This window comes from Lissotriton vulgaris, chromosome 2_2, assembly GCF_964263255.1.
Source record: "Lissotriton vulgaris chromosome 2_2, aLisVul1.2, whole genome shotgun sequence".
In the NCBI taxonomy this organism is placed as follows: Eukaryota; Metazoa; Chordata; class Amphibia; order Caudata; family Salamandridae; genus Lissotriton; species Lissotriton vulgaris.
This window is the reverse complement of record NC_141688.1, coordinates 114,614,288-114,639,263: the sequence shown is the minus strand read 5'-3', so window position 1 is coordinate 114,639,263 and position 24,976 is coordinate 114,614,288. Positions and strand designations below refer to the sequence as shown.

Below are 24,976 nucleotides of genomic sequence, written 5' to 3'. Positions count from 1 at the left end.
TATGCTGATAGATCCAGGTTAGACCCCTGCTAGCATGGCTAAAGATCTGGGATAACCCGGAGGCAACACTGCCCAGGAAAATAATTATGGATAGCCTTGGTGGGGACAGGGGAATGGACATTCATTGGCTGAAGTATCCTAAGGCTGTTTTGGAAAAAATTGGTTCCAAAGATCTCTTCCCAAACCCGAGCGGAAGGGTAGGCCGGGATAAGGATAGTGTGAAGAAGAGGTTTATTACTTATAAAACTGCCTCTAGAGAAGAGAGGGAATGGGGCAAACAGTCAGTCAGAGCTTACGGCCTAGTGAGCTCTAATGAAGGAATGGAACCGTATTTAGCCCTCATACACACTGCCCATGACAGATTTTTAATAATACGTTTTAAGCTCAACCTTTTACATTATTTATTAGCTGATCCGGCAGGTTTTACTAATTTTACTGAGCCAAAGGGTCCCTGCGGCTGCGATCAACGATCTCCGCAGGACACCCTACATTTTGTATTCTGCTCTTTTTATTCACTGCCCAGGTGCCTTTATCTAATTAGTCTGCTGAAGAAACTCAAATTTAGGCATGCTAAGGTGGCCCTTTAATACTTACAAATGGCCCAAGACCCCCTGATCCTGCTCTCTATTACGAGACTAGCATTTAAACTCAGAGAAACGAGAGGATTTGCTGGAAGGAGTGGGGACCAGATGGGGGACTAATGAATTGTAATGAATATTTTGGTATCATTTTTCTCCTGCTGTATAGATAACAAACATATGTATTTTTAGCATTTTAAATTGTACTTTTATGGTGTTTTGCATAATGCCGAATAAAGATATTTGAATGAATGAATGACTATGCTGATGGTATTTTTGTTAAGCATTCGTTTTCTAATTATGGTACGAATACTGTATTCTAGAGCACGATAGTTTAAATAAACATTTCAAATTGCCTTTGTGACTCTGTTATATCTTATTGTGGAAAAGTACAAATGTTAGAGTGAAAGAGGGTATCCTGTTACTGCGATCCCTGAGAAGGTTGGCGTGTTGTGTTCTGGCATGTCGATTCACTGGTCTCTCTGGATATGGTTAGGAGGGCAAGTGAAACACTATAATCAGACTCAGGCTCATGGGTAATGAGGTGGTATGGTGACTCGTTTCATACCTACTGATGTTCTATGGTCCCAATTATAGTTCTGTTCCTGAACAGAATCCCTGCAACAATTGCATTTTTTTGCAATAATGATGAAATTCATGGCCATATACCATATGATTTAGAATTGTTCTTTGGATTAGGAGTAAGAATGTACCCTGAGTCTGGAAGAATAGAGTGGAATTGATGAATTATATGTATATATCACCCACTGGTCTGCAAAAAACCTCTCCCAGTAGCTGAGAAAATTCTGAATACGACTGGAAGTCACCCAATTCAATTTTTCAATTCAAAGAATCTTTATTCGGTGATTAAAAAACACCATAAAAGCACACACATATATACATAATAAAAAACCATTAAACATTTCCAAGATCCTTTGTACAGAGTATTACAAAGCATAAAATACAAACAGTAAAACAGTGTATGACACTTAAAAGGGATAATTTTACAAGCATTTCATTATTCTCCCCTGGTAAGCCTTAAACGGATCGCTACCTTAATAAAATTCATGATACTACACAATGTTAAGGGGTCCGAAGCTTTCTGTAGAAATACTAGTGCCTCCCTAGCGTGAACCAATTTAGCTTTTTTTAAGAGGTTTACAAGAAATTTGCGCCTGGGCATTGAGTAAAAGGGGCAGAGTAAAACAAAATGAAGGGAGTCCTGCGGAGACCTGTTGTCGCAGCCGCAGGACCCCTTCTGTTCAATTGATGATGCAAATCCTGCTGGTGATGCCAACATAATTGGAAGTAGGTTCACTCTGAAACGGCACATCAGGAACCTATTCTGTGCGTTATACATGAGGTACAAGTATGGTTCCATACCCTCCACGCTCTTCACTAGGTTATGGGCCCTCACTGTCTTTTTACACCCTTCAGCCTCAGCTCTGCATAGGTTTTTCCGCTCTAGAAAAATTTTCCCTACTTGCAACTTATTCTGGGCTACGATTGTTGCAGGGTTAGTAAAGAGGTTCCCAAAGCCTGGTTCCTCAAGGGTGTTCTTCACATAAAGGAGCCAGGGAATGCGCATACATTTGTCCCTCTCTAAACAATCTGATACGATTTCTCTACTGAGTGACGCATCAGGATTGACCCAGATTTTTAACCAGGCTACAATGGGCCTCAGTTTTACCAGGTCTTCTATATACGGCCTCCCTAACTCCCTGTGGGCAATCAATCCAGCAGTACTTTGGGGTACCCTCAGGATTGACTTCAAATACTTGTTTTCTTCCCATTGGATTCTTGTGGTATTGACAAAGCCCCATACTTCTGCCCCGTAAATTACTTTGGAGCATGATACAGAGCTGTACAAGTTCATCACCTGTTCCGGGGACCATCTTCCTAGCCTCCTGCCATAGCTAGCTATTGCCCCGTTAGATGCAATAATTTTACCACAACGCTCCTCCACCAAGGAATCAAACTGTAAGGCGCCATCAAATGTTACCCCCAAATAGGGAAACGTTTTAACCTCTTCTACAATGTGACTCCCTATTGTATAAGTGAATTTAGAGGTAGTTTTTTTCCCCGCCAGGAGCACATAGGATTTGCCCAAATTAACAAAGAGGTCCAGTTCACCCATGAACTTGACGAATCCATCGATCAAGATTTGTAAGCTCCTGGGTGTACGTGCAATCAGCACCGCGTCATCTGCGTATAGCAGAACAGGAATATGACGCGACCCGACCCTTGGGCAATCTGCCTTTAGACCTAACAGAAACTGCTCCAAATTATTAATGTAAAGGGAAAACAAAAAAGGGGCAAGAATACAGCCTTGTCGGACTCCACTCATACAGGGAAAAGAGTTAGTCAGTCCCCCCTCCCTATTGAAACGGACCTTAGCCGTGGTGTCGCTGTGCAATTCCCTCAATATATTAATTAGGCCACTCTCTATCCCCATACTAAACATCATGCCGCACAATTTCTCCCTATTGACGTGGTCAAATGCCGCTGCCAAATCCATGAAACCCATGTAAATGGATTCATCACTAGCCATGGTATATTTGGCAGTCAGCATGTAAAGGTTCAGGCATTGGTCACTAGTAGACCTCCCTGTCCTAAATCCATATTGAGTGTCCGAGAAGATGTTATTTTCTTCGGTCCACTCGGACAGTCTGTTAAGAATTGCCCTTCCCAAGAGTTTTGCTGACACATCAATCAGGGAAACCGGGCGGTAGCACTTGGGGTCGTCCCTGTTGCCCTTCTTAAAAATCGACACAATTACCGCTTTGGACCAGGACGAAGGCAGGCCACAGGTAATAGCAGTGTTAATGACCCTTGTCATTAGAGGGGCCCAAAGTTCAATGCTACTCAAAAACAGATCTGGGGGAATTCCGTCGGGCCCCGGGGCTTTATTTTTAGTCAGGCCCTCTATCCCTGCTGTGATCTCCTTGATGGTAAATTCAACAGGTGGAGACTGAGTTAGGGTAGCCGATAAGTCTACGGTGATGCCAGGCTCATGGTTATACAGACTCCTGTAGTGGGTAACCCACTGTTCTGGGAGGATATTAGCTCCTATCTCCGGGGTGTCTTTTTCCTGGAAAGTTGGGTTATTAATAATTTTCCAGAAACCCGCTAGATCTTTTCTTTCCCCTGCTTCTCTTAAATCTGCCCACGCTTCTGCCTGCAAGACAAGTTTCCTCCTCTTAATCTCTTTTTTATAATTTTCTCTGCACGCCTTAACTTTATGGGGGACACTTGGTTTAGATTTAAGGCCGCTTTTCAGCTCTCTTAGAGCTTTAGAGCAGTCTTTATCGAACCATCGAGGATTCCCGTGGTTCTTTAAGGGTACACTAGTCTTTAGTAGACCGTCGATCAGATTAGCAATCTGATCGAATGCCTCCAGTAGCCTCAATCCTTGAACTTCTGTGTCTAAACAGTCATTGATGGCAAGTTTGCCGGCATCCACCAGGTCCTTATAAAACTTTTCCCCATCAATTTTGGACCACTTTAGTCTCCTGCCTTGATCTGTTGCCCTCTCAGTGATTGTGCTTTGGGCTCTATTTCTTGAGCCCACCCTGTACAACTACTCGAAGACAAGAGGGTTATGGTCACTGAAACCGCTCCATTCAATCCCTGCACTAGTTATCTTATTTATCAGAGATCTTGAGACCAGGATATAGTCTATGAAGGATGAGCATCCTCTACCCTTAAATGTGGGTGGGAGTGTACCATCCTCCTGCGTCCCCATCATATTAATATTGTGCTCAAGGTCATACAGCTGGAGCATGCTGAAAGCTAGCCCTATCGGTGTATGGGAAAAGTGCGGCCCCTTCTCCATGGGGCATTGGGACCAGTCTGTATTTATTTGAACCAGTGCCGGGCACAGATGGCAATTATAGTCCCCCATAACCAACAGTGCATGTGGCTGCCCCTTTTTTTGGCCCGTTGTTTCCTGACCCAACCTATGATCCAATTCAGCGGCGAGAGGGGTGTGGGTTCCCGCTGTCTCATTGTTGTAGATATTGAAGGCTACAAATCTGAGCCCCTTCCCGGAGAACCTAACTGCCTGAATCCTATGGGAGTTCCAGTCTAGGCAAGAGCAACTGCCCGGAAGGCCCAGGTCTATGTAAATAGATAATCCTCCCATGGCTCTCCCTGATCTTGATTTTTGGGCGGGTACAAAAAAGCACTTATACCCTTGCAAGTGGAAGTTGTTCTCAGATGCCCAAGTCTCCTGCAGACAGATTACATGGAATTTCCTAATATAGTCGAGCCACTCTTTATTATTAAATTTTCCAGCCAGACCAGCTATATTCCATGAGATAATTCTCAGTGCCTCGCCCCCCTGCTCCGCTCCCCCAAGGTGCCCCCTTTGTAGCTCACACCCTGACTTTTCCATGTCCTGCCCATGTCCCCCTCCTATACATCCAGTAACTACAGCCCTAGGTACATCCAGTGCAGGCGTCATGCCACAACTCGATGGCATTTGCTTTGCCGCAGGACTGTGCTCCTCCAACTCTTCTTTCGAAACCCCTTTACCCCCTTCTCCCCGAGCACCATTATCCATTTGTCAATCTACCCCCTCTAGGCCATCCAGACAATGAAACCAGTTAAATGTGTGAAGGGGTGGCTCTGGGCGGCTGAATGCTGGCCTGGGGTTAAATTCGTGACGATCTCCCCTCCGACCAACCCTTTCCCAGTTGTCATAGGTTCGAAGCGTATGTGCAGGGGCAGGGATAGGGGGAAAGAAGAAAGACACATGAAGGGTTTGAATGGTTGACACCTGCGATCTATTCTTTCCCTGGCATATGTGAGAGACAGTTCCAGCGTCCCTGAAGCTCACCAATATGCAATCCCCTATAATGGATTTGCGTGTTCTCCCCACCCATGGGACCCTTCTGACCATTATAATTTCGTTATTTAAATGTACTGGTAAGGGTCTATTCAAGTTTAGCCACTTAATTACCCTGCTTTTTAGGGCACAAAAATCCTCAGCTTCACCCACCTCTAGCGGGGGAACGCCCGCCATGACTACAGTAAAGTCATTTGCCTCTGGTGGTAAGTAAGGTCTGCGTGGCCTGGGGGGAAGTTTCATTAGTGGTGTTAGAGCGGCACTATCTGAAGGCTGTGCTGGAGGAACAGAATCTACAGGGGGGTAGGCCCGATGGGATTAGATGACTTCGTTGGAGCAGGGTTATTCCTCTGGGGTTGTGGTGGGGCAGCCGCAGTCGCAACCTGCGTCGGGGCTAAACTCATAGCGCTTTTGGGGGCTGTTTAGGGGCTGTTGGAGTGGCGATGAGCTCAGGGGGCCTTCCTTGAGAGTTGACTAGGATTTTCATGCTACTTAGTGTAGCCTCCAGGATGGTTAATCTAATTTCCACCTTTTTAATGCTTTCACTAATTGTTAACAATAGTGACCTGAGCAGAAATTCCAAGTTACCTAGCGGGGCGACAGAAAGGGGGGCATTAGCAATGTTATTTGCTATATCTTTAATCAAAACGGGGACCAAACCGGCCTGTGCAGCAGGTTTAGGATGTGAATCATCCACTGTTGTCACAGTCGGTATGGGAGGTTTAGATGACTTCCCAAACTCGGAATGAGGGGTTTTGGGTTTATTTTTCCCTTGGGCACACCTCGTCTTCCTCCTGCGTTTGTTTGGGGGGGCCCAAATACTCCTTGTGCTGCAGCTGGCTTAGGTTTAGCTTTCCTAGATTTCGGGGCTGGGGGAGGTTGAGAAATTAGATCAATAGTCACCCTGCTTGGGCTTATGCTGCTCACTGGGGTTGAGCTCGTGGGTGACGCTAGGGGGGGTTTTGTACGATCCCTCAGCAAGAATGGGACATCATCTATTGGGGTCAACTCTTCTCTAGGCGTGGTGGGATATTCTCCAAGAGGTCTATTTTTCAGGTTGTCTATAGAGTGTCTCCACTCAGCCCTGAGCTGGTTTAGAGTGCTCTCCTTGTCCCCGTCCCCCACAGCCCGAGGGAAGTAATTCTCTAATGTCTTATTTTTATGTCCTCCCTGCTTCATGGGGGTGCCTTCCCTTGCCGGGGACGGCATGGTGTCTAGGGTTTAATAAAGACAATGGGGCCCTATATCAGTTAATTGGACCAGAAGCCAGGTGACAAAACCAAGAGAGTAGGCCCAGCCCAGCCTGCTCCGGCCTGGGACGGCCTAAGACGGTCCCGCCCTTGTCCCGGGCTTCTCCCGGCGCGCTCCCGCTCGCTCCCGCGAAGCGGTGGCACTAATCGCTTTTAACACTATAACAATGGACTCTAAGGCTATTGGGCGGTGGGGCGTGGCCAGCGGGGAGAGCAGCCCAGGTGTTGCTGATTGGGCGCGCAGGGACTCCTGTACACTGGAGTCCCTGCCTATGTTACTCGCAGCCCCGCCGACACACTTGCCTGCCCCGCGCTCCTCACGGGGTGATCCTCACAGACAGCAGTCCTTAGATTCCACACTCCCAAAGCGCTGCGGGACCCGCGAAGCGGATCCGGCGAGGCGCTGTGCGACAGACAGCACTAGAAATCCAGCGGAAGGCCAAAGGTCCGTTTCACAGGTACGAAGAGAGTCCCAGGAGGCTATGGGCAGTGGTCGTTTTAGTTCCGTGGGCGGGGGGGCGTGGCCAGCGGGGAGAGCAGCCCAGGTGTTGCTGATTGGGTGCGCAGGGACTCCTGGACACTGGAATCCCTGCCTATGTTACTCGCAGCCCCGCCGACACACTTGCCTGCCCCGCGCTCCTCACCGGGTGCTCCTCACAGACAGCAGTCCTTAGATTCCACACTCCCAAAGCGCTGCGGGACCCGCGAAGCGGGTCCGGCGAGGCGCTGTGCGACAGACAGCACTAGAAATCCAGCGGGAGGCCAAAGGTCCGTTTCACAGGTACGAAGAGAGTCCCAGGAGGCTATGGGCAGTGGTCGTTTTAGTTCCGTGGGTGGGGGGGCGTGGCCAGCGGGGAGAGCAGCCCAGGTGTTGCTGATTGGGCGCGCAGGGACTCCTGGACACTGGAGTCCCTGCCTATGTTACTCGCAGCCCCGCCGACACACTTGCCTGCCCCGGGCTCCTCACCGGGTGCTCCTCACAGACAGCAGTCCTTAGATTCAACACTCCCAAAGCGCTGCGCGACAGACAGCACTAGAAATCCAGCGGGAGGCCAAAGGTCCATTTCACAGGTACAAAGAGAGTCCCAGGAGGCTATGGGCAGTGGTCATTTTAGTTCTGTGGGTGGGGGGGCGTGGCCAGCGGGGAGAGCAGCCCAGGTGTTGCTGATTGGGCGCGCAGGGACTCCTGGACACTGGAGTCCCTGCCTATGTTACTCGCAGCCCCGCCGACACACTTGCCTGCCCCGCGCTCCTCACCGGGTGCTCCTCACAGACAGCAGTCCTTAGATTCCACACTCCCAAAGCGCTGCGGGACCCGCGAAGCGGGTCCGGTGAGGCGCTGTGGGACAGACAGCACTAGAAATCCAGCGGGAGGCCAAAGGTCCGTTTCACAGGTACGAAGAGAGTCCCAGGAGGCTATGGGCAGTGGTCGTTTTAGTTCCATGGGCGGGGGGGGCGTGGCCAGCGGGGAGAGCAGCCTAGGTGTTGCTGATTGGGCGTGCAGGGACTCCTGGACACTGGAGTCCCTGCCTATGTTACTCGCAGCCCCGCCGACACACTTGCCTGCCCCGCGCTCCTCACCGGGTGCTCCTCACAGACAGCAGTCCTTAGATTCCACACTCCCAAAGCGCTGCGGGACCCGGGAAGTGGGTCCAGCGAGGCGCTGTGCGACAGACAGCACTAGAAATCCAGCGGGAGGCCAAAGGTCCGTTTCACAGGTACAAAGAGAGTCCTGGAAGTCACCCTTTTCCGTCCATATGATAGTCAGGATGGTACAGAGCTAAAATATCAATGTATAAATATCGATATACATAAATATCGAGGTAAAAATATTGTGGGTCATAAATATCGATGGAAAAAAATCGTGGAAAAGAATATCGATTGTCAGGTAAGTAATATCGATTACAAAAAATATCGAAGTGTTAAATATCGTTCACAAAAATATAGTTGTTAAAAATATATATATTTTTAATGTTATTTATTTTAATATTTTGTATGAGAAATGTTTGTATATTTATATGTGTTAAAATTGTAGTAGTTAATTATTTTTATTAACACAATTTTGCATTTTATGGTTCCATAGCGGGTTCTGGGTTAATAGGGGAGTAGGGTGAGAAGTAATTTAATTATGTACATTTTATTTATTACTTATAGCAGTTAATAAAATATTTTAAATAGAATTTTGCATTTTTAGTTCCGTAGTGGGTTGGGTGTTTATTGGGGAATAGGGTGGGAAGTAACTTAATTATATGAAATTTATAGAATAATTTATTTTTATTCATATAATTGTGATGTTATTGAGTTAAATGTGTACATTAATTAATTATTGTATGCTAATTAGTTGTTAATTAATTTAAATTAATTCATTACTAATTCATTATGGTAATTGTTTAATTAATTTTAAATGTGGGTTGTGGTGTTTAAAGGTGGAAATGGTGAGAAGGAATTTATTTTTATTGATGAATCATTAATTATTTGTAAATTAATTTGTATAAATTAATTAGTAATTAGTAATTGTAATTGTGCGATTCATTTTAGGTGTGTGTTGTGAATGTTATAGTGTTAAACAATGTGTAATTAATGAATGTTTAAAATTTCAATTTTATTCATGTTAATAGTGGAAATAAATTTTATAAAAATGTAGAATTTTGTATTTATTGGTGTGGTATCCAGCACTTTCCCTACTGTTGCACTCACTGGAGTGGGAATAGTCCTTTTTACCCCTCCACAATCCAACACTTTCCCTGATTTTCACTCACTGGAGTGGGAATAGTAAGTTTTACCCCTCCTCTATCCAACACTTTCCCTACTGTTGCACTCACAATTAAGGAATAATTTCCCATTCATTTCTATGGGCCAGGAGGCCCATAGGAAGGAATGGGAAGTTATTCTCAATTTACGATTCACAATTTGCTAATTGCAAATTGAGAATAATTTCAAGGGTGCAAGGCTGTCTTAAGGACACCCTGCTGCACCCCCAAAATTTACATGTGTGCGCATATGGCGCACATAAATGCCCTAAGGGCATGTATGAGCGCCACATGGCACCTTTACAAATGCCAAAAAGTGCATTTGTAAAAGAAATCGCAAATTAACACCAACTACAAGTTGGAGGTAATTTGCGATTTCTTAAGGGCAAATCGCTATATTGAAATGCTTGATGCATAGAATTTAAGGAATCGCAATTTGCGATTTCTTAAATGCTTACGCAAAATTAAGGAATCGCAAATTTTGCAATTCCTTAATTTTGCTATGCATTTTGCTTCATACATTCCAAATAGCTATTTTTTTGTCGCAAACGCTGCTTTTTTGCGAATCGCAGCGTTTGCGACTAAAAATGACCTTGATACACCTGCCGCTTACCCACATAGGGCAGCTAGCCAGACTAAAAATTCCTGATGCAAAAGTTGATGCTCTAATAGTATTGCATGAAATATCAAAGAGAAATTGTGCATACTGTTGCACAAGGACTAGCAACTCAGAGCACTCTTTCTTGCATATCACTAACCATATATTCAAAGTCCATAACAACACTAATGATTGAGCTGTGTAAGCCACATAGGTACTGTTGAGTTGTGTAACTATGTGCTCTAGGCCCGTGGTGGCTCTGGGTGGACTAAACAGATGAAGTACGTGACTTGTGAGCTGGTGTTAAGGTGGGGTCATTACCGGTGATGATGTAATGAGAGTGCAGTGTGTGATCGTATGCTGAGGAATAAAGGTGTCTATTACAGAGCTCTATGTGTGGCGTTTTCATTTAGATGCTCCCTGGCTGGGAGAGCCACTACATCCGTTGACGAGTAGGAGATATGTGACCGGAAGAAACAAGGCTGCCCTCCCTGAGAGTTTGCAATGGTACAGCAAACTGCTTGTGCGTGCCACGATCGTCCGAAGTCGACGCAAAGCCGTCTGAAATTGGCTTTTGTGGAGTCAAAGCCCCACTCCAGCCCAGATTTGGCCGTTGAAGAAATTGAAGGCCCTGCAGAGGACGCATTCAAAAAGTCCACCATAATCTGCTGCTAAGGCTGGAAAAAAGAGTTATTGCGCTGCACCATAACACAGAGTCATTATCGATACAAAGCGAAACGCTAAAGGAAGCCACAACCAGGTACAATGCAAAAAGTTAAAGTCAGCAACGACCAAGTGCAAGGGACAAAACTGTTACTTACCATCAAGGAAGAAGATAGCGCCTTATGAGCTTCGATCAGGGGTGATGACCCGAGTGCAAGCACACGACCAGGGCTTGCAGAAGTGATAGGTATAGCGACAGTCATCAGAACAGCATATGCTCTCAACGACCCTTATCTGTCATTCTTAAGCGCCAACACAGGCTCCCTGGCACCATGGTGCAAGGGTGCCTGCGTTGCAAGCAGGATTGTTGTTCTGCAAGAAGGGAACCAATGCAGCATACATACAAAGGGGAAACATCCATTAAGTATTAGTTGTGAATTAGTATAGTGAAAAACTAAAGTAATTTGAGCGGTGGATATGTTAGTCACTTATTTGGATTGAGAAGGATAGTGGAAGGATAGAATAGGGAAAAAGGTTAGCATTTATATAGCACTTGTTAAAGCTCTCTTTCGGCGAGTAGCACGCTACTTCGGAACCCGTAAAGGATTCATTGTAAATTACTGATATTGTACAAAATAAGTCTTCAACAACAGACAGCTGCAAGTTACACCTAAAAATCATGCAGCAGCTTTCACACACTGCTCATTAAAAGAGGATATCACCACCTAATTAAATGAAGATCTTTCTACGTTTAGTATTTAGGATGATGAACAGCATTAAAGGCAAGGGAGAGGTCAAGTAATAGCTGTGCCCGTACTCCATTTTTAATCCACTGTAGTTTTAAAATCATTCCACATTGAAATCACTGTTGCTTCTGCACCCCAACCATACTACAATCTGTTTGGGTAAGCTGAAAGCAGATTATAATTATTGAATGTAGGTTTATGTTTTGAGGTAGATCTTTCAATTCTTCTATCTTTTTGACTAAAACAGTCTGTTATTAGCCAGCAGTTCGAAGGTTCTCGTGGCTCAAAGCCTGTTTGGTTTAAGGAGGGTTTTATGCAAGGCATCTAGGGCCCGATGTAGGTAGGGCGTTACCGATCGGTAACGGCCGAAAATACCGATTTTTGGCCCTTACCGATCGGTAAACAGCCATCGAGATGTAGGGAACCAAAAACAGAAAGAATCGGATAGAAAACCGAATCGGAATGAGTACCGAATGGGAAAGAATCCGATACGTACATACCGAAAATCGGATATGTAACGAATCGGAAAAACACCGAATCGGATGCAAAGACCGAATCGGTCCAATTACCGATTCGTTAGTGACACCGAATCGGGAAATCACCGATTCGGTCCAATTACCGATTCGTTAGTGACACCGAATCGGAAAATCACCGATTCGGTCCAATTACCGATTCGTAAGTGACACCGAATCGGAAAATCACCGATTCGGTCCAATTACCGATTCGTAAGTGACACCGAATCGGAAAATCACCGATTCGGTCCAATTACCGATTCGGTACAAATACCGAATCGGACATGATCTGAATCGGAAAACATGCCGATTCGTATGATTCTCCGATCGGGAAATTCCCCGATTCCGACAGTTGGGGAGATGTAGGGAGGCACAGAAACACCGAAATCGGCTCAAAATCGGTAGAATTCACTCGGTATTTACCATGGATTCCAATCAGGTGGTAACCAACTCCAACCCATATAAACAGTCCCAAAATGCATTGCAACTTGCAGGATGGCAGCTTTCTATGTCATTGCGAGGCGGCTACGGCTACAGCAGGAAGGACAGAGGGAATGGCTAAGAAATGAACAGGTCTACAGACAGAGGGTAACCCTGTTCATGCTCACTGAGGCTGAGATCCTACAGAGATACAGGCTGGACTCTGACACCATACTCGAGCTCATCAGGGACCTTAAGCCATTCTTGGACCACCACACCCCAAGGGCACACGCCATCCCAGCGCACGTCCAGGTGCTATGCAGCCTACACCTGCTTGCGTCTGGCAGCTATCAAAGTGGAGTAGCAGCAGCAAGAGGGGTGAGCCAGAGCAGCCTGTCAAGGTTCTTCCACATATTCCTTGACGCCATGATAGACAGGATGGACCAATACATCTCTTTCCCTGCAACCCACGCAGAACTGCTACAAACTAAAGCTGACTTCTACCAGATGGCACAATTTCCCCAAATCATCGGTTGCATAGATGGCACACACATTCCGATTTGCCCACCAGCGGACACCGAATACATATACCGCAATCGGAAATCTACACACACCATCAACGTGCAGGTGATCTGCAATGCCAAGTGCACCATCACAGACCTGGTAGCAAAATTTCCAGGGAGTACCCATGACTCCTATATATTCCAACAGAGCGGCATATATGCACGGCTGATGGCTGGCGAATTTGGAGAAGGATACCTCCTAGGTGAGACACATCATCAGACCCCCATAACACATAGTAGGTAGGTGGAATACATGTATGCATGTGTCTAATGTGACCCCTTTCTCTTCCAGGCGACAGTGCATATGCCCTCCGCTCATTCATACTCACCCCCTACCTCAACCCCTCCACACCCAGCCAAAGGAGGTATAACCGGGCCCACATACGCACAAGGAATGTTGTCGAACGGACCTTTGGCATCTGGAAAAGTAGATTCAGATGCCTGCACAAGAGTGGAGGTGCAAGGCAGTATACCCCCATCACCTGCTGCAAGATCATAGCTGTATGTGCAATGTTACACAACCTTGCGGTCAAGAAGGGCACTGAGGTGGAGTTGTCTGACTACGAGGACTATGACGACGACGAAGCTGTGCCACTGACACAGCCAGCTGCGGTGTGTACGCCAAGTGATGGCAGATACAGACGTGAGGAGATCACTGAGAACTATTTCTGACTGAGTACAGATGCAAAGACAGCTAAATGTTGCTTGCAAAAAATCAAATTTTAATAGTGATGCACCACAGTTACAGCACTGATGTGCATCAAAAAATGGAGTGTGTAAAATCAAATAAAGTCCAGGGTTCTGGTTTGCTCATCCCCCCTTGCCAGGCTATTTTTTTGCCCGCTTGCCAGACCCACTGGGGTGTCCCTCGGCCCCCCCCGAATGCCCAGCAGCATCAGCGGATGTGGAGTGGTGCTCCTCCGTGGTTCAGATGCAGCGCTGGCCGGGCTGCTGCGGCTGCTGCTGTCTCCAGCATCACCCAGGTCCAGGGCAGGATTGGAGGCGGTGTTTGATATTATCATGGCCTCCATGGCCGTGGTGATCCTGGCCATCCCCCCTAGTGAGCTCAGCCATATGCTGACTGAGCACAGATTCTTGGTTGGAGCTGCGATGGCACAGTTGTGCGGTCGCCGCTGCAAGGCGGGCCATGGCCCGGTTCAGCACCCGGGCATCCCTCCTGCGTGCAACCTCATGCTCCTCCTGTCTGGCAGATGAGTGGGTGATGGCAGTGGTCAGCCTGCCTAACCCTGCTGCCACCTCCTTGTTGCTGTCCACAACAGCCTGGAAACCCTTCACCAACTCCCCCATCTGCATGTTGTGCTGCAGGAGCTGGCGTTGGCAGGCCATGGTGGATCTGGCCTGTTGGCGCTGGATTTTAACCATCTGTCCCTCCAGGCCCAGGAACACACTGCCCTCCCGTGCTGGTGCAGCAGTGGTGGTGGTGGCACGGCGTCGGGCACTGCTGCTTCCGGCCTGCTGAGTGGGCTGGGGTGCCACTGGTGGGGGTGTGGTGCTGGCCGGTCCCAGAGCCCCTGCTCCCAGGACAGGTTGGACAGGTGGCAAGGCCACGGTTGTGGCAGGAGCTGGTGTAGGCGGAATGGTCTGCCTTGTAGGGGAGTTTTCTGGTGAGAATTGCGAGGGGGGTGTGCAGGGCAGTACTGGTGAGTGCACTGCTTGGAAGTCAATGACCAGGACTCCCTCCATTCCTAGCCCTGGGGTGTCTCCTTCCTCATCCTCCTCCTCCTCCTCCTGGCCAGCCTGGCTGGTGCTCGGCCCTGCGACTGCAGTGTTGGACGTTGCTGCTCCCTCTGCTGTCGCAGTTGTTCCGCCTGATGGGGCCCCTAGGTACAAAGAAGCATTTGTAAACTGAGTGCCGATGTATTACAGTCAGTACAATTATGGCATTCCACATGTCCTTGCATCTCCTTACACCGTGTCACACTGTTTCCTGTCTTGTGATTCTGCACTGACATATTTGGCTAACTTCTGCTGACTACATGTACCATGATGCTTGTCTCTTGTATGTTGGTGACAGTACAGTGCTGGTGTTTGCCTATGCATTGTATCTAATGGGGAGGTGTCTGGTAGGGTGTGTCATGATGCTTCTTACCTGTAGCTGTGGCTCTCGCAGAGCTGTCCAGGGTCCCGATTCCTACGATACTCTCCCTCTCGATGGTGCTGGAGACAATTTCCTCCAGCTCGGTGAGGGGTGGCGCCGGGTTGTTGCCTCCTCCAGTGAGTCCAGCCTGCCTTTGAATGTCAGCCAGCTTCCTCTTCGTGAGGCTGCGGATGTCGTAAAACCTTTTTTTCAGTTCCTCTATGGACCTGGGGGTGACACCCGCAGCATTCACCTTCTGGGCGATGTCGGCCCAGATTCTCCTCTTGGTGTTGTCTGGCACGTTGAGGGACAGCTTGCCAAACAGCTGGCGGTGCACCCTCACCACCTCCTCAACCAGCACCTGAAGTTCGGTGGTGGTGAACTTGGGCTTCCTCTTCTGGGAGGACTTCTGGCTTCCTGACTGATCTGCCATTTTCTCCTGTTCAGTTGGCAACCTCCTTCTCCCACTGCTGCTAACTGTGTGTGTTGGGCTCAGGCAGGCTTTCTAGAAACTTCCAGAAACTTCTTAATTGGCTGCACCTGCCAGGGTTGCCACTCCCTGTTTGGGTGGGGGAGGGGGAGCCACCTCATTGGCTGAATCGCCTATTGCCGAATCGGCTTTTACCGATTCGGTAATATCCGAATCGGTAAAATCCGATTCGGTATTATCCGATTCGGTAAAAGCCGAATCGGTTCATTCAATGCATTCCTATGGGCTTTTTCGCCATGGGTCTATGATTGCCGAATCGGATTTTACCGAATCGGCTTTTACCGAATCGGTATTCGCCAAATCGGGAATATCCGATTCGGTGGTAGCCGATTCGGTGATTTCCGAATCGTTGTTGGCCGATTCAGTACTTTCCGATTCGGACCGAGCAGAATCGGAACGTACCGAATCTCATTACCGATGCCGACCGAATCGGTATTCATTCGGTTTTTTTTCCCTACATCTCGTTTTCCGATTTCACAATACCGATTCGGCCCGCCTCGGTATTTTGAAATCGGAAAATCGCGTTTACCTACATCGGGCCCCAAGAGTTCCTTTAAGAAAATACATATATTGAAAAAGTTGCTGACTGTTCTGGTTGGATTGGCGGCAGAGCTAGTCATAAGAGCATGGTTCTGCAGGTGATTCTGCTGGCCAACAGACATTTGCAAAATTAAGGCAGAATTGATGAAGCCTTGATGAGATTAAAGGTGAGTGAATATAGATTTCTTTTGGGTTTTGCTATATGGTGAACTGTACTGAGCTTCTGGAATTGTGGTTGAGAAGTGGGAAGGGATGAAAGAATAGTAAAATTGGGAGTGGGGAAGTGATGCAGGTTTGCTCTCCAAACAGAAAGGGTCAGTGATGAGGAGACCTTCAGCTGCACTGCCAAGGAATCAGAATGTCCTATGTTACTACCACTTCAGATATTATAGCTGGTGGACGCTTTTTTCTCTGAAATCTTCTAGCAAGCCTGTTTTTCCGACCTTGAAGCATCTCATCAGGTCTGCAAGCCCCTCACCAGCTCTCCCTATTCAAATCTTCTGCCCCATGTTAAGGGCTTTTGGCCACTCAGCCCTCTTCAGGGAGTAGGTAAGTTCTCCAGGGCATAGGCCAGGTCTCTCTTGAGCAAGGCAGACACCAAGTCACAAGGATTGTTCACATTACTGGCTCCTGTCAGCTTTCCTTGCTACTACCTCATCAGTCTTGTGAAGAAAAGAAAGTAAAACATCCGAGCTACTCACCATTTAGAGGGTGAGGAGCAGCTACTCCAGAATGGGTGCAGTATGTAGGGACTGGCAATAATTGGTAATAATGTATATTTACACCAATGATTATACATTGGGACACAAATATGCACTTGTTTAGTATCTGCAAAATAGCATATTTTCTGCAGTCCACTAAACATATATGTAGTGAAAAGACCATAAGATGAGTCATTTAATGTAGGAAAAACATAACTGTCTGAACATGCTGTTGGACTGGGAATGTTCCCTGCGGGGTGTGCAAACATGGTGCCATGTCCTGAGACCCCGACTTTGACTATTATGTGTCCCGGTTTTTGATTTTGGCTCTAAGCTAATATATTACAGGTGCAGAGGCTTACACCTGTCCCTGACACAAACAAAGACCTGGAACTGTCCTATGACCTGGAGGAGTGCACCAAGCATTTCCTCATTTTGGTGACAGTGGGCTACCACCCTTGTCATGGGTTTAGTATGTACAGTGGTGGTGGCAGCATACCATGTTTTCTGAATCCACAGTCATGTCCATACATTCTATCTGTGCTGCCGACCCCACTTGTGTAAAGTTCTGCATCAATGTGTAACCTAGCTCCTAGTTTTAACATCCTAAGAGGATTGTGTTTTTGGCTTGTGTAGTACAAGCATGAGTCAGCCAGAGTAATGGAAGCCTGTGGGTCCCATTTTGGAACCTAGCCTGCTCTTGTGCACACGATGTAGGTGAGATGGTTTTCACAGATAGTGAAAAAGCATTACTGCCAGTCCTGAAAATAGAGGGAGGAGGCGAGGCTCCTTTAGAAATTCACTTAAGCAGTTCCTGCTGGGTGGAGCTGCCGATTAGTTTTCCTATGGTAGGTTGTCAGGGTGGGACTCTTGTTCAGGGTAAGAGTGATCTTTTAGGCGGGGCTAGACTTTTGTCTTCATCCGGATAACAATTCGCCATGGCTGGTGCCAAGACAGTTGCAGAAACCTCACTTCAGTTTGGGCCTCTGTTGTAGGTGCGTCAGACTGGACACTACCCTACTTTGCAGAGCATCACTCCGCCGCAAACCTGTTTTGAGATTGCATACAGAGAATCCACATTCCTTATTTGCATAAAGGCGGTAGCTACTTAGGGCCAGATGTAGGAGCCCTAATACCGGTCGGAAACGGCCGATTTTGGCCGTTTCCGACCGGTATTAGGGTTTTCAGATGTAGGGCATGCATTTACAGAATCAGTATTTTACCGATTTTGTATTTACCGATTCGATAAAATTACCGAATCGGTAAATACAGACTCGGTAAAATACCGATTCTGTAAATGCAGATGTAGCTGGCACATGTCAGAGTGCCACAGGGCTTTAGGAATCGGTATTTTACCACCCAATCCAATTGGGTGGTAAAATACCGAATCCAGGTGTGCCTGCACATCTGTGCATGCACACGTGTACTATGTGACACACAGACATGCCCATAGGGCATGTATGTGTGCCACATGGCACACAAGCCTTAATTGGGGTGCTAGAGGGTGTCAAAGTGACACCCCCTGCACCCTTGCAAGAATAGGTAATTACCGAATCGGTAAATACCGATTCAGTATTCCACATTGATACCTAAGGGCTTCAAGGCCCATAGGAATCAATGGGGGATACCGATTCGGTATTTACAGAATCGTTAAATACCGAATCTTACAGATTCGGTATTTACCGAAACAGAATTACCTATATTTCCCCCCTCTAATTTACCACTTCTTAAATACCGAATCGTATGATTCGGTATTTTAGAAGTGGTAAATTACATTTACCTACATCGGGCCCTTACATCCTTGTCGCTCCAGTGCCAGGTCCTTTCACCAAGAAGGGAGTATTACGCCGCATTCTCTGAGAACTGCTGTTCCACCAGAACGCGTGTCTGTGTGACAGCCAGCTTCCCAGAGCAGAGGGTACATCACCTGGAGTCTTTACTTGCCAGAAGAGCTATATCCCTGACCTAGAAGCACTAGGAAGTCAGCCTGCCTGCTTAGAGAATGAAAGAGCTTGTCAAGCCGCAGGAGGAGTGACAGTCCAGGGAATGACACAAACCACCAGACTTTAGTGTGGAGGATGTACCAGGAGAAAGAAGATAGCAGAGATGGATCTGCAAGTTCAAACATAGTGGGTGCAGTCTTTTCAGAAATACCATTCCAAGAGGGAATAGCGGGTGGACAACTAACATTGCTGCTATGCAATAGGAACAATTACGGTTGACCTCGCTGATTAAATCAGATGCTGTGCCCATGGAGAATGTAGCTGCCGAAACCCAGAGCTTTTCCTGTGGCTGACATTGCCATGGAAGTTAAGAATTGTGTCGGTGTTGGACGTCACCCTTGAAGCCAAAACTTGTGTACATGAAGGTCACCACTGCAGTATCTGCAAAGTGCATCCAAAGACTTGTAGAATGCTATGTAAGTGGCGGTCCATCAGCTGCTGAATAACCCAGAAATGGGATTGTCGCCTGCCATCATTGACTCCCACTAGCTTCATTCATTGAAGGACTGATGGCAGCAGCTCTGGCTGTCCCATCATTCTGCGGCCTACCTAGATCTACAGAACTCCTGCAGCCATGCTGTCTTATTCTAGAAGCGAGCAAGATGGGAGACATGTGATGCTGAAACAAACAGAGACCTGCATAATGTGAGACCACACCGAACTGAGCCCATCCATAATTGAACTGGGGCACCTGCATCTGAGCCTTGATTAATGTCTCACAAAACTAACCTAATGGGGTCCTGCCTAGACTCACAATAGAAGGTACTTAAATTAATGTATAGTGCTATGATATGTGTTTCTAAGCACCTTTCTAGGTGTGTTTCACTACTTCTGAGATATACTTTTTAGGTCTGGTTTGACAGCCATACCTTGAGTGATCAACAGAAAAAAGCTTTAAGAAGCACAACTGTCAGAAAGACTTTGGCTCCGCCCACCCACATGCTTACCTTGATTACAGCATATGATTCGGCAGAACTTGTGTGGTGCCGCCGAGAAAGAGTGCAGTGCTTCTTGCACTCTTGTTGATGCCTGCGTGGTATTCCCTCTCCTTGCATGGCTGCCACATGAAAACAGTGTGCACGAAAAATACTCTCAACGATGTGATAGTACTGGCTACGAATATTGCTCTGTGTGCAAGCACCAGTATAATTGGTAGAAGTGATGGTGAAAAATGTCTTCCCAATAAGGGATTTCCCCCATACAAAATGGTTGCTATGTGCACCGTGATGACGCAGTGACAGCTCAGTCTGTATGTTTTTCTTTTCCATTTGCATTAGTGACATTCAGAAGAAAAAGAAAAACGTTTGTTTTGCCCAACCTTCCTGGTACTCCAGATGTGCTGCTCAGAGCAGCCTTAACTTGTGGTCCTGTGTCGCAACCGGCTCATGCCAGTCCCTCCTCCTACACCACCCTACAGTCTCAGTTCACTCTACCCAACTTTACTCACTCTACCTAACTTTACTTGCTCCCCACGGCCTGCTCCCATCTCAAAAACAGCTGCAGCCCTCCGGTACCAGCGCCTGCAGAGCGCTCCGGCCCTGCAGGCCTAGAGGGCACACATTTTGGTCTACATCATGGCTTCTGAAGCAGCAAAAACAGCATGTCTGGCCACAGGTGACCCCCCACCTTTCTCCTCACCAGCTGTTAGAAAGAGCAATGGAGCTCAACGCAGGGTCAACAAGTGCCTCTTGAGCTGTAATTTCCTCCCCCGACTGCACCACACCCATAGCCTGCAGTCCCAGTCAACTCTCACACCATTTCATCACCTCAGTACGTCATTCTTACCCTGTTTGTGCTGCTCCCCTTCCTGCTGCCTTAGGCTGCTTTCACTACTCCCTCATGCCTGATCCCCACAACCTAAGACTGATCCTGCCTTTCAAACCAGCCCCCACAGCTTCAGATGAATCTCATTTTCCATACCATCCCACAGTCTTAGTACATTCCCCTCTTGCCTGGACCTGTAGTTACAGATGAAACTGAATAGACATCCCGTGCTGCAGGAAGGTCAGGATGTCTATGGGTGCATTTGTAAGCATGTGTGCATGTTCACAAGTGTTGGTTGGTTTCATGTATGCTGTTTTAAAGGTGTGGTGTGTAAGTTCAGAGGGTCGGTGAGTGGTGTAAGTGCAGGGTGAGATGTGTGAGTGGTGCATCCGTGTGGGAATTCATGACCAGGGGGCTCTTGTGAGTGGATCAAGAGAGCAAAAGGTGAGCCCGTGTCAGGGCAGGATGACTAGAGATCCTGTATGTGTGTAGTGTGAGCTGTGTGAACGCAGGATGATCTACCCTAGACACTCTGTCATTGACAGTTGGCAAATGGGGATTCAGGTGTAATTTGAACTATGATAATCAAAGCGGATCCTGCACCAGAATGTCATAATTTTTGGCATGCGGAAAGTTACTTTTCTATAGAAGGGAGAGCCACTGCAGGCCAGATGCTGAGCGCTGGCTCTGGCAAAAGTCCTCTTGGAACTTGGAGTGCACCGTGTAAACAAGAAACCTGGTTTACCTGCTGGACACAATTTGTCTTACCATAGGCAATTACCTTATTTCACTGTGCCACCATATCACGGATCGTCCCTTTTAAGAAAAGCTTTAAAAAACTACATTTAGGATGTGCCCTCTACAAAAAACTTCACTTTTATGTTTTAATAGACTTTAATGTTGCTCACATGTAATAAAAATCTAAGCAGGGTTCGCATTACAACTGACTTGCCTCTTCGTTCACTAATAGCCACAGCCACTGAAATTATGCGGCAGAGGAGGACCCAATTATGCAGGAGTTTTGATTAAATTATGTGGTATGAAATGGCAAATTTTGTGCTTAATGCAGTGCATTTTGTGATAGTATTACTACATTTTTTTGTAATTGTAAGGCATGATAGCGCTGTCTCTGAAAAGATTTCACCTTATTAGCATCAATTTAACACCTAAATACAGCAATCAGCAACTGAAATATGACCACTCAGCTTTTGCAGAAAGACCTTGAGATAACAACAGTTTTCTTTTTGATGACATCTACAGATTACGCAGCAGACAACAGATTTTGTGGCAAATACGGCAAAGCCAATATTATTCGAAAAACACTGCAGTGCCAGAAACGCATAATTCCAGTGGCCCTGCTAATAGCATGGTCATCGCAGGCATGAATGTTTCACAGTTTAAGTTTTGAAACTGTGACTTCTGATAAATTTCACAGTCAATGCAAAAATTCATTCTGGTGTACTGAAATGACACGCTTCCACGTTAAAGAAATTGACTTTTCGAAATCTGTGTCTTTAGTACATTTTTAAATGGAAAATGATATACTAAGCAGAGGGCTCAGTTCCTGTTTTGGAGCTTGGAGCCAAACCAGAGCATTTGCTGGGTCCAGGCTCAGCACTCCCTCTTCGTGTGCTGCTTGCCCACCTTTCTATGGTTAATGAAACTCTTTCTATAACTCTGGCAGAAACAGCCTATGACAAGAGCATGGGGAGCAGGGAGGCCATAAGCAGTTGAAACACACAAAGACTCGTGGACTGATGAATGGTCTTTTGAAGATCCGCAAAATACTTTAGAAGAGGCCAAGACATCAGACCTTGGGCTGCCCCAGCCCAGGACAGTTCAAGACCTGCCTGTGTTCTCCAAAGCCCGGGCTAGGGCGGACAATGGGGTGAAGGCTAAAGCCCTTTCCGCCCAATGGGCATTGCCTGCCTGCAGCCAGTGCCTCACAGTTGGCTGTGCTTGTCTACCTGCAGGTGATAAAACAAAACAGGATGTGTTGGGGGAGACATATAATTAATATCCACATGGTTTGGGATAACCTTACTTTGTGACAAGAACGAGTGGACAAGGAGCTAATAAATTGTTTTATATTCCTCCTTCCCTGACTCTGCTCGTGGTAGCGGGGGACTGGAGGAGGAACCTGTGGATGATCTGACATTACAGTGCCTCCATGAACTTAGTGTGCCCGCCCCGGACACTCTTAAACAGATAGCCATCAGTATTAAATCAGGCTCCCCAAGTGTTCCAGCTACCCCTAGGGTGCTAAGAGGGAGCATGGACATACTAGAGCCTTTCATAAGATATCTCATAGAGACGTGTTTGAGCTCAGGACTGGTACCTAACATATGGAAGGAGGGAGTGGTGCTCCCTTTACAAAAGAAACCCCATATCAGTGCTGAGCAACTTGACAACTTGCGACCCATCTCCCTGCTCCCTTACTTTGCTAAGGTAGCAGAGAAGATTGTAAATATACAGCTTACAGCACATATCTGCAAAAACAACCTTCTACACCCCTCTCAGTCTGGTTTTCGTGCCCTTCATTCCACCTAATCGACTCCGCTGTACTCCACCGAGACCATTCGGAAGTATGTGGACGAAGGGCAAACAGCAGCCTAAATTTATTTAGACCTCAGTGCTGCTTTCGACACTGTTGCTCATCATACCCTGTTGCAGAATCTAGAGAGAGGTGGTGTCACCGGTGGGGCCCTGAAGTGGATGGAATCTTTTCTGTCCGAGTGCAGTTTCCAAGTTATGCAGGGTATTAATTACTCCAGGAACATTAAGTTGACGCAGGGGGTGCCTCAGGGCTCTACGCTGAGCCCGACATTGTTCAATCTTTATGTCGCCCCCCTGGCAAAAGTCTCAGTTAAATTAGGGATTAATGCCCTGGTCTCTATGACTCAAGCCCGGGCTGACCCTGCCTCCAACTTCATATCCTGCCTTCAAGAACAGGCTGGGTGGATGGCAAACAATTGCCTGAAGTTGAACGGTAGCAAGACCGAGGTGCTGGTAATAGGGAAGGCTCCGTCAGTAAGTATGGTCATCTGCATGGTGGCCCCAGACGGTGGGCTCTACCCCTACCCCGTGCAAACAAGCGAAGAATCTTGTGGTATGGGTGGACAACAAGTTGTCTTTTGATTACCATACCAAGAGGGTGGCAGGCACCTGTTTCAGTATCTTACGGGGTTTATGGAAAACCCTTGACACACTTCCCATGGCATCTAGGAAGATCATGGTGTATGCCTTAGTGACTTCTGGCCTGGATTACGGCAATCTCCTGTATTTGGGTGCAACCGTCAAATGCATACAGAGATTACAGTGTATCCAGAATGCGGCTGCAAGACTAGTTCTTATGCTACCGAAGAGAGCCTCAGCGTTGGCCTCCCTGCACTGGCTTCCCAACAGGGAGAGAGTGAAGTTCAAGGCCATGTGCATGAGTCATCAGATTTTACAGAAGAAGTGGCCTTCGTATTTGCATGACCTTCTCACTCCTTATTTACCGACCAGACTGTTAAGATCAAGTGGGGAAGGAAAGGTGCACAGTCCCAAAATCATGAGATCCAGGATGGGCGGCTGCTCTTTTCAGTATCTGGCGGCCCAGATGTGGAATACTCTTCCTCAGAGACTCCGGCTGGAGTGTTCTGAATCAATTTTTCGGAAAGGTCTGAAGACCTATTTGTTTCCTGTGGTTTAATTTACTCTGATACCAGCTTCATGGGGATGCTGCTCTCTTTTTAGCTGTTACCTCAGCGCAGGGACACACTGGTTCAGTGTAACCAGGCGCTTTATAAATGCAACTATTATTATTATTTATGATATCTCCTCCATTGAGGGTGAATGAAGCCACTCTGTAGCTTCAATAGCCATTTACTGACTGTGTGATATGAGATGTACAGAGACACTGCCTATTTTACAGCCAAGCAAGATGGTGCCAAACTAAGAGACTGGTCGAAGCCTGTAGATTTGAAAATCAACAAATAGGAATAAACATGCTGAGTATCAGAAACAGATGTTGGTACCTCAGGGCTATGGGCGTTTCCCTCTGCTGAGAAATTCATCCATTGCTCTTGAATTTGCTTTCCAGTTTTGGGGAGTATAGCTGGAGCCCTCTGAACCAGGAACATATTAGAGAGAGCTTCACCCTTTGGTTTGTTGTGGTTGAATAACGTAGAAAAGTTCTGTGAAATTTCATCATATTCACTTTTGTCAGGATACTGTCAAAATAAAACAAAAGAAAATATGTAGTCAGTTCCTGTTGTGACATAATATAGTCACATTTTAGTGCCATTTTTGGATGTGCCAAGTTAAAGCGCTATTTGATGGACAGGAGCAGTGTGGATCCCCCAAGGATTTTGTTGCTCCTCAATTTAACCTGTCCAGCAAATTGATTCAACATTCAATAGCAATTCACTGACTAATATAAAGCACATTAGGCTTTACAACGGAGACTG

General features: G+C 46.9%; 1 protein-coding gene across 1 annotated transcript in view; it reads right to left on the bottom strand.

The window, feature by feature from the left end:
* The window catches only part of SH2D7 (SH2 domain containing 7), a 165,595-nt gene that overhangs the window by 56,374 nt on the left and 84,245 nt on the right, over positions 1-24,976 (bottom strand). Inside the window, exon 4 of the mRNA XM_086959406.1 lies at positions 24,545-24,739. Within this exon, the coding sequence (XP_086815532.1) occupies positions 24,545-24,739 (195 nt within the window). The remainder of the gene's footprint in view (positions 1-24,544; positions 24,740-24,976) is intronic.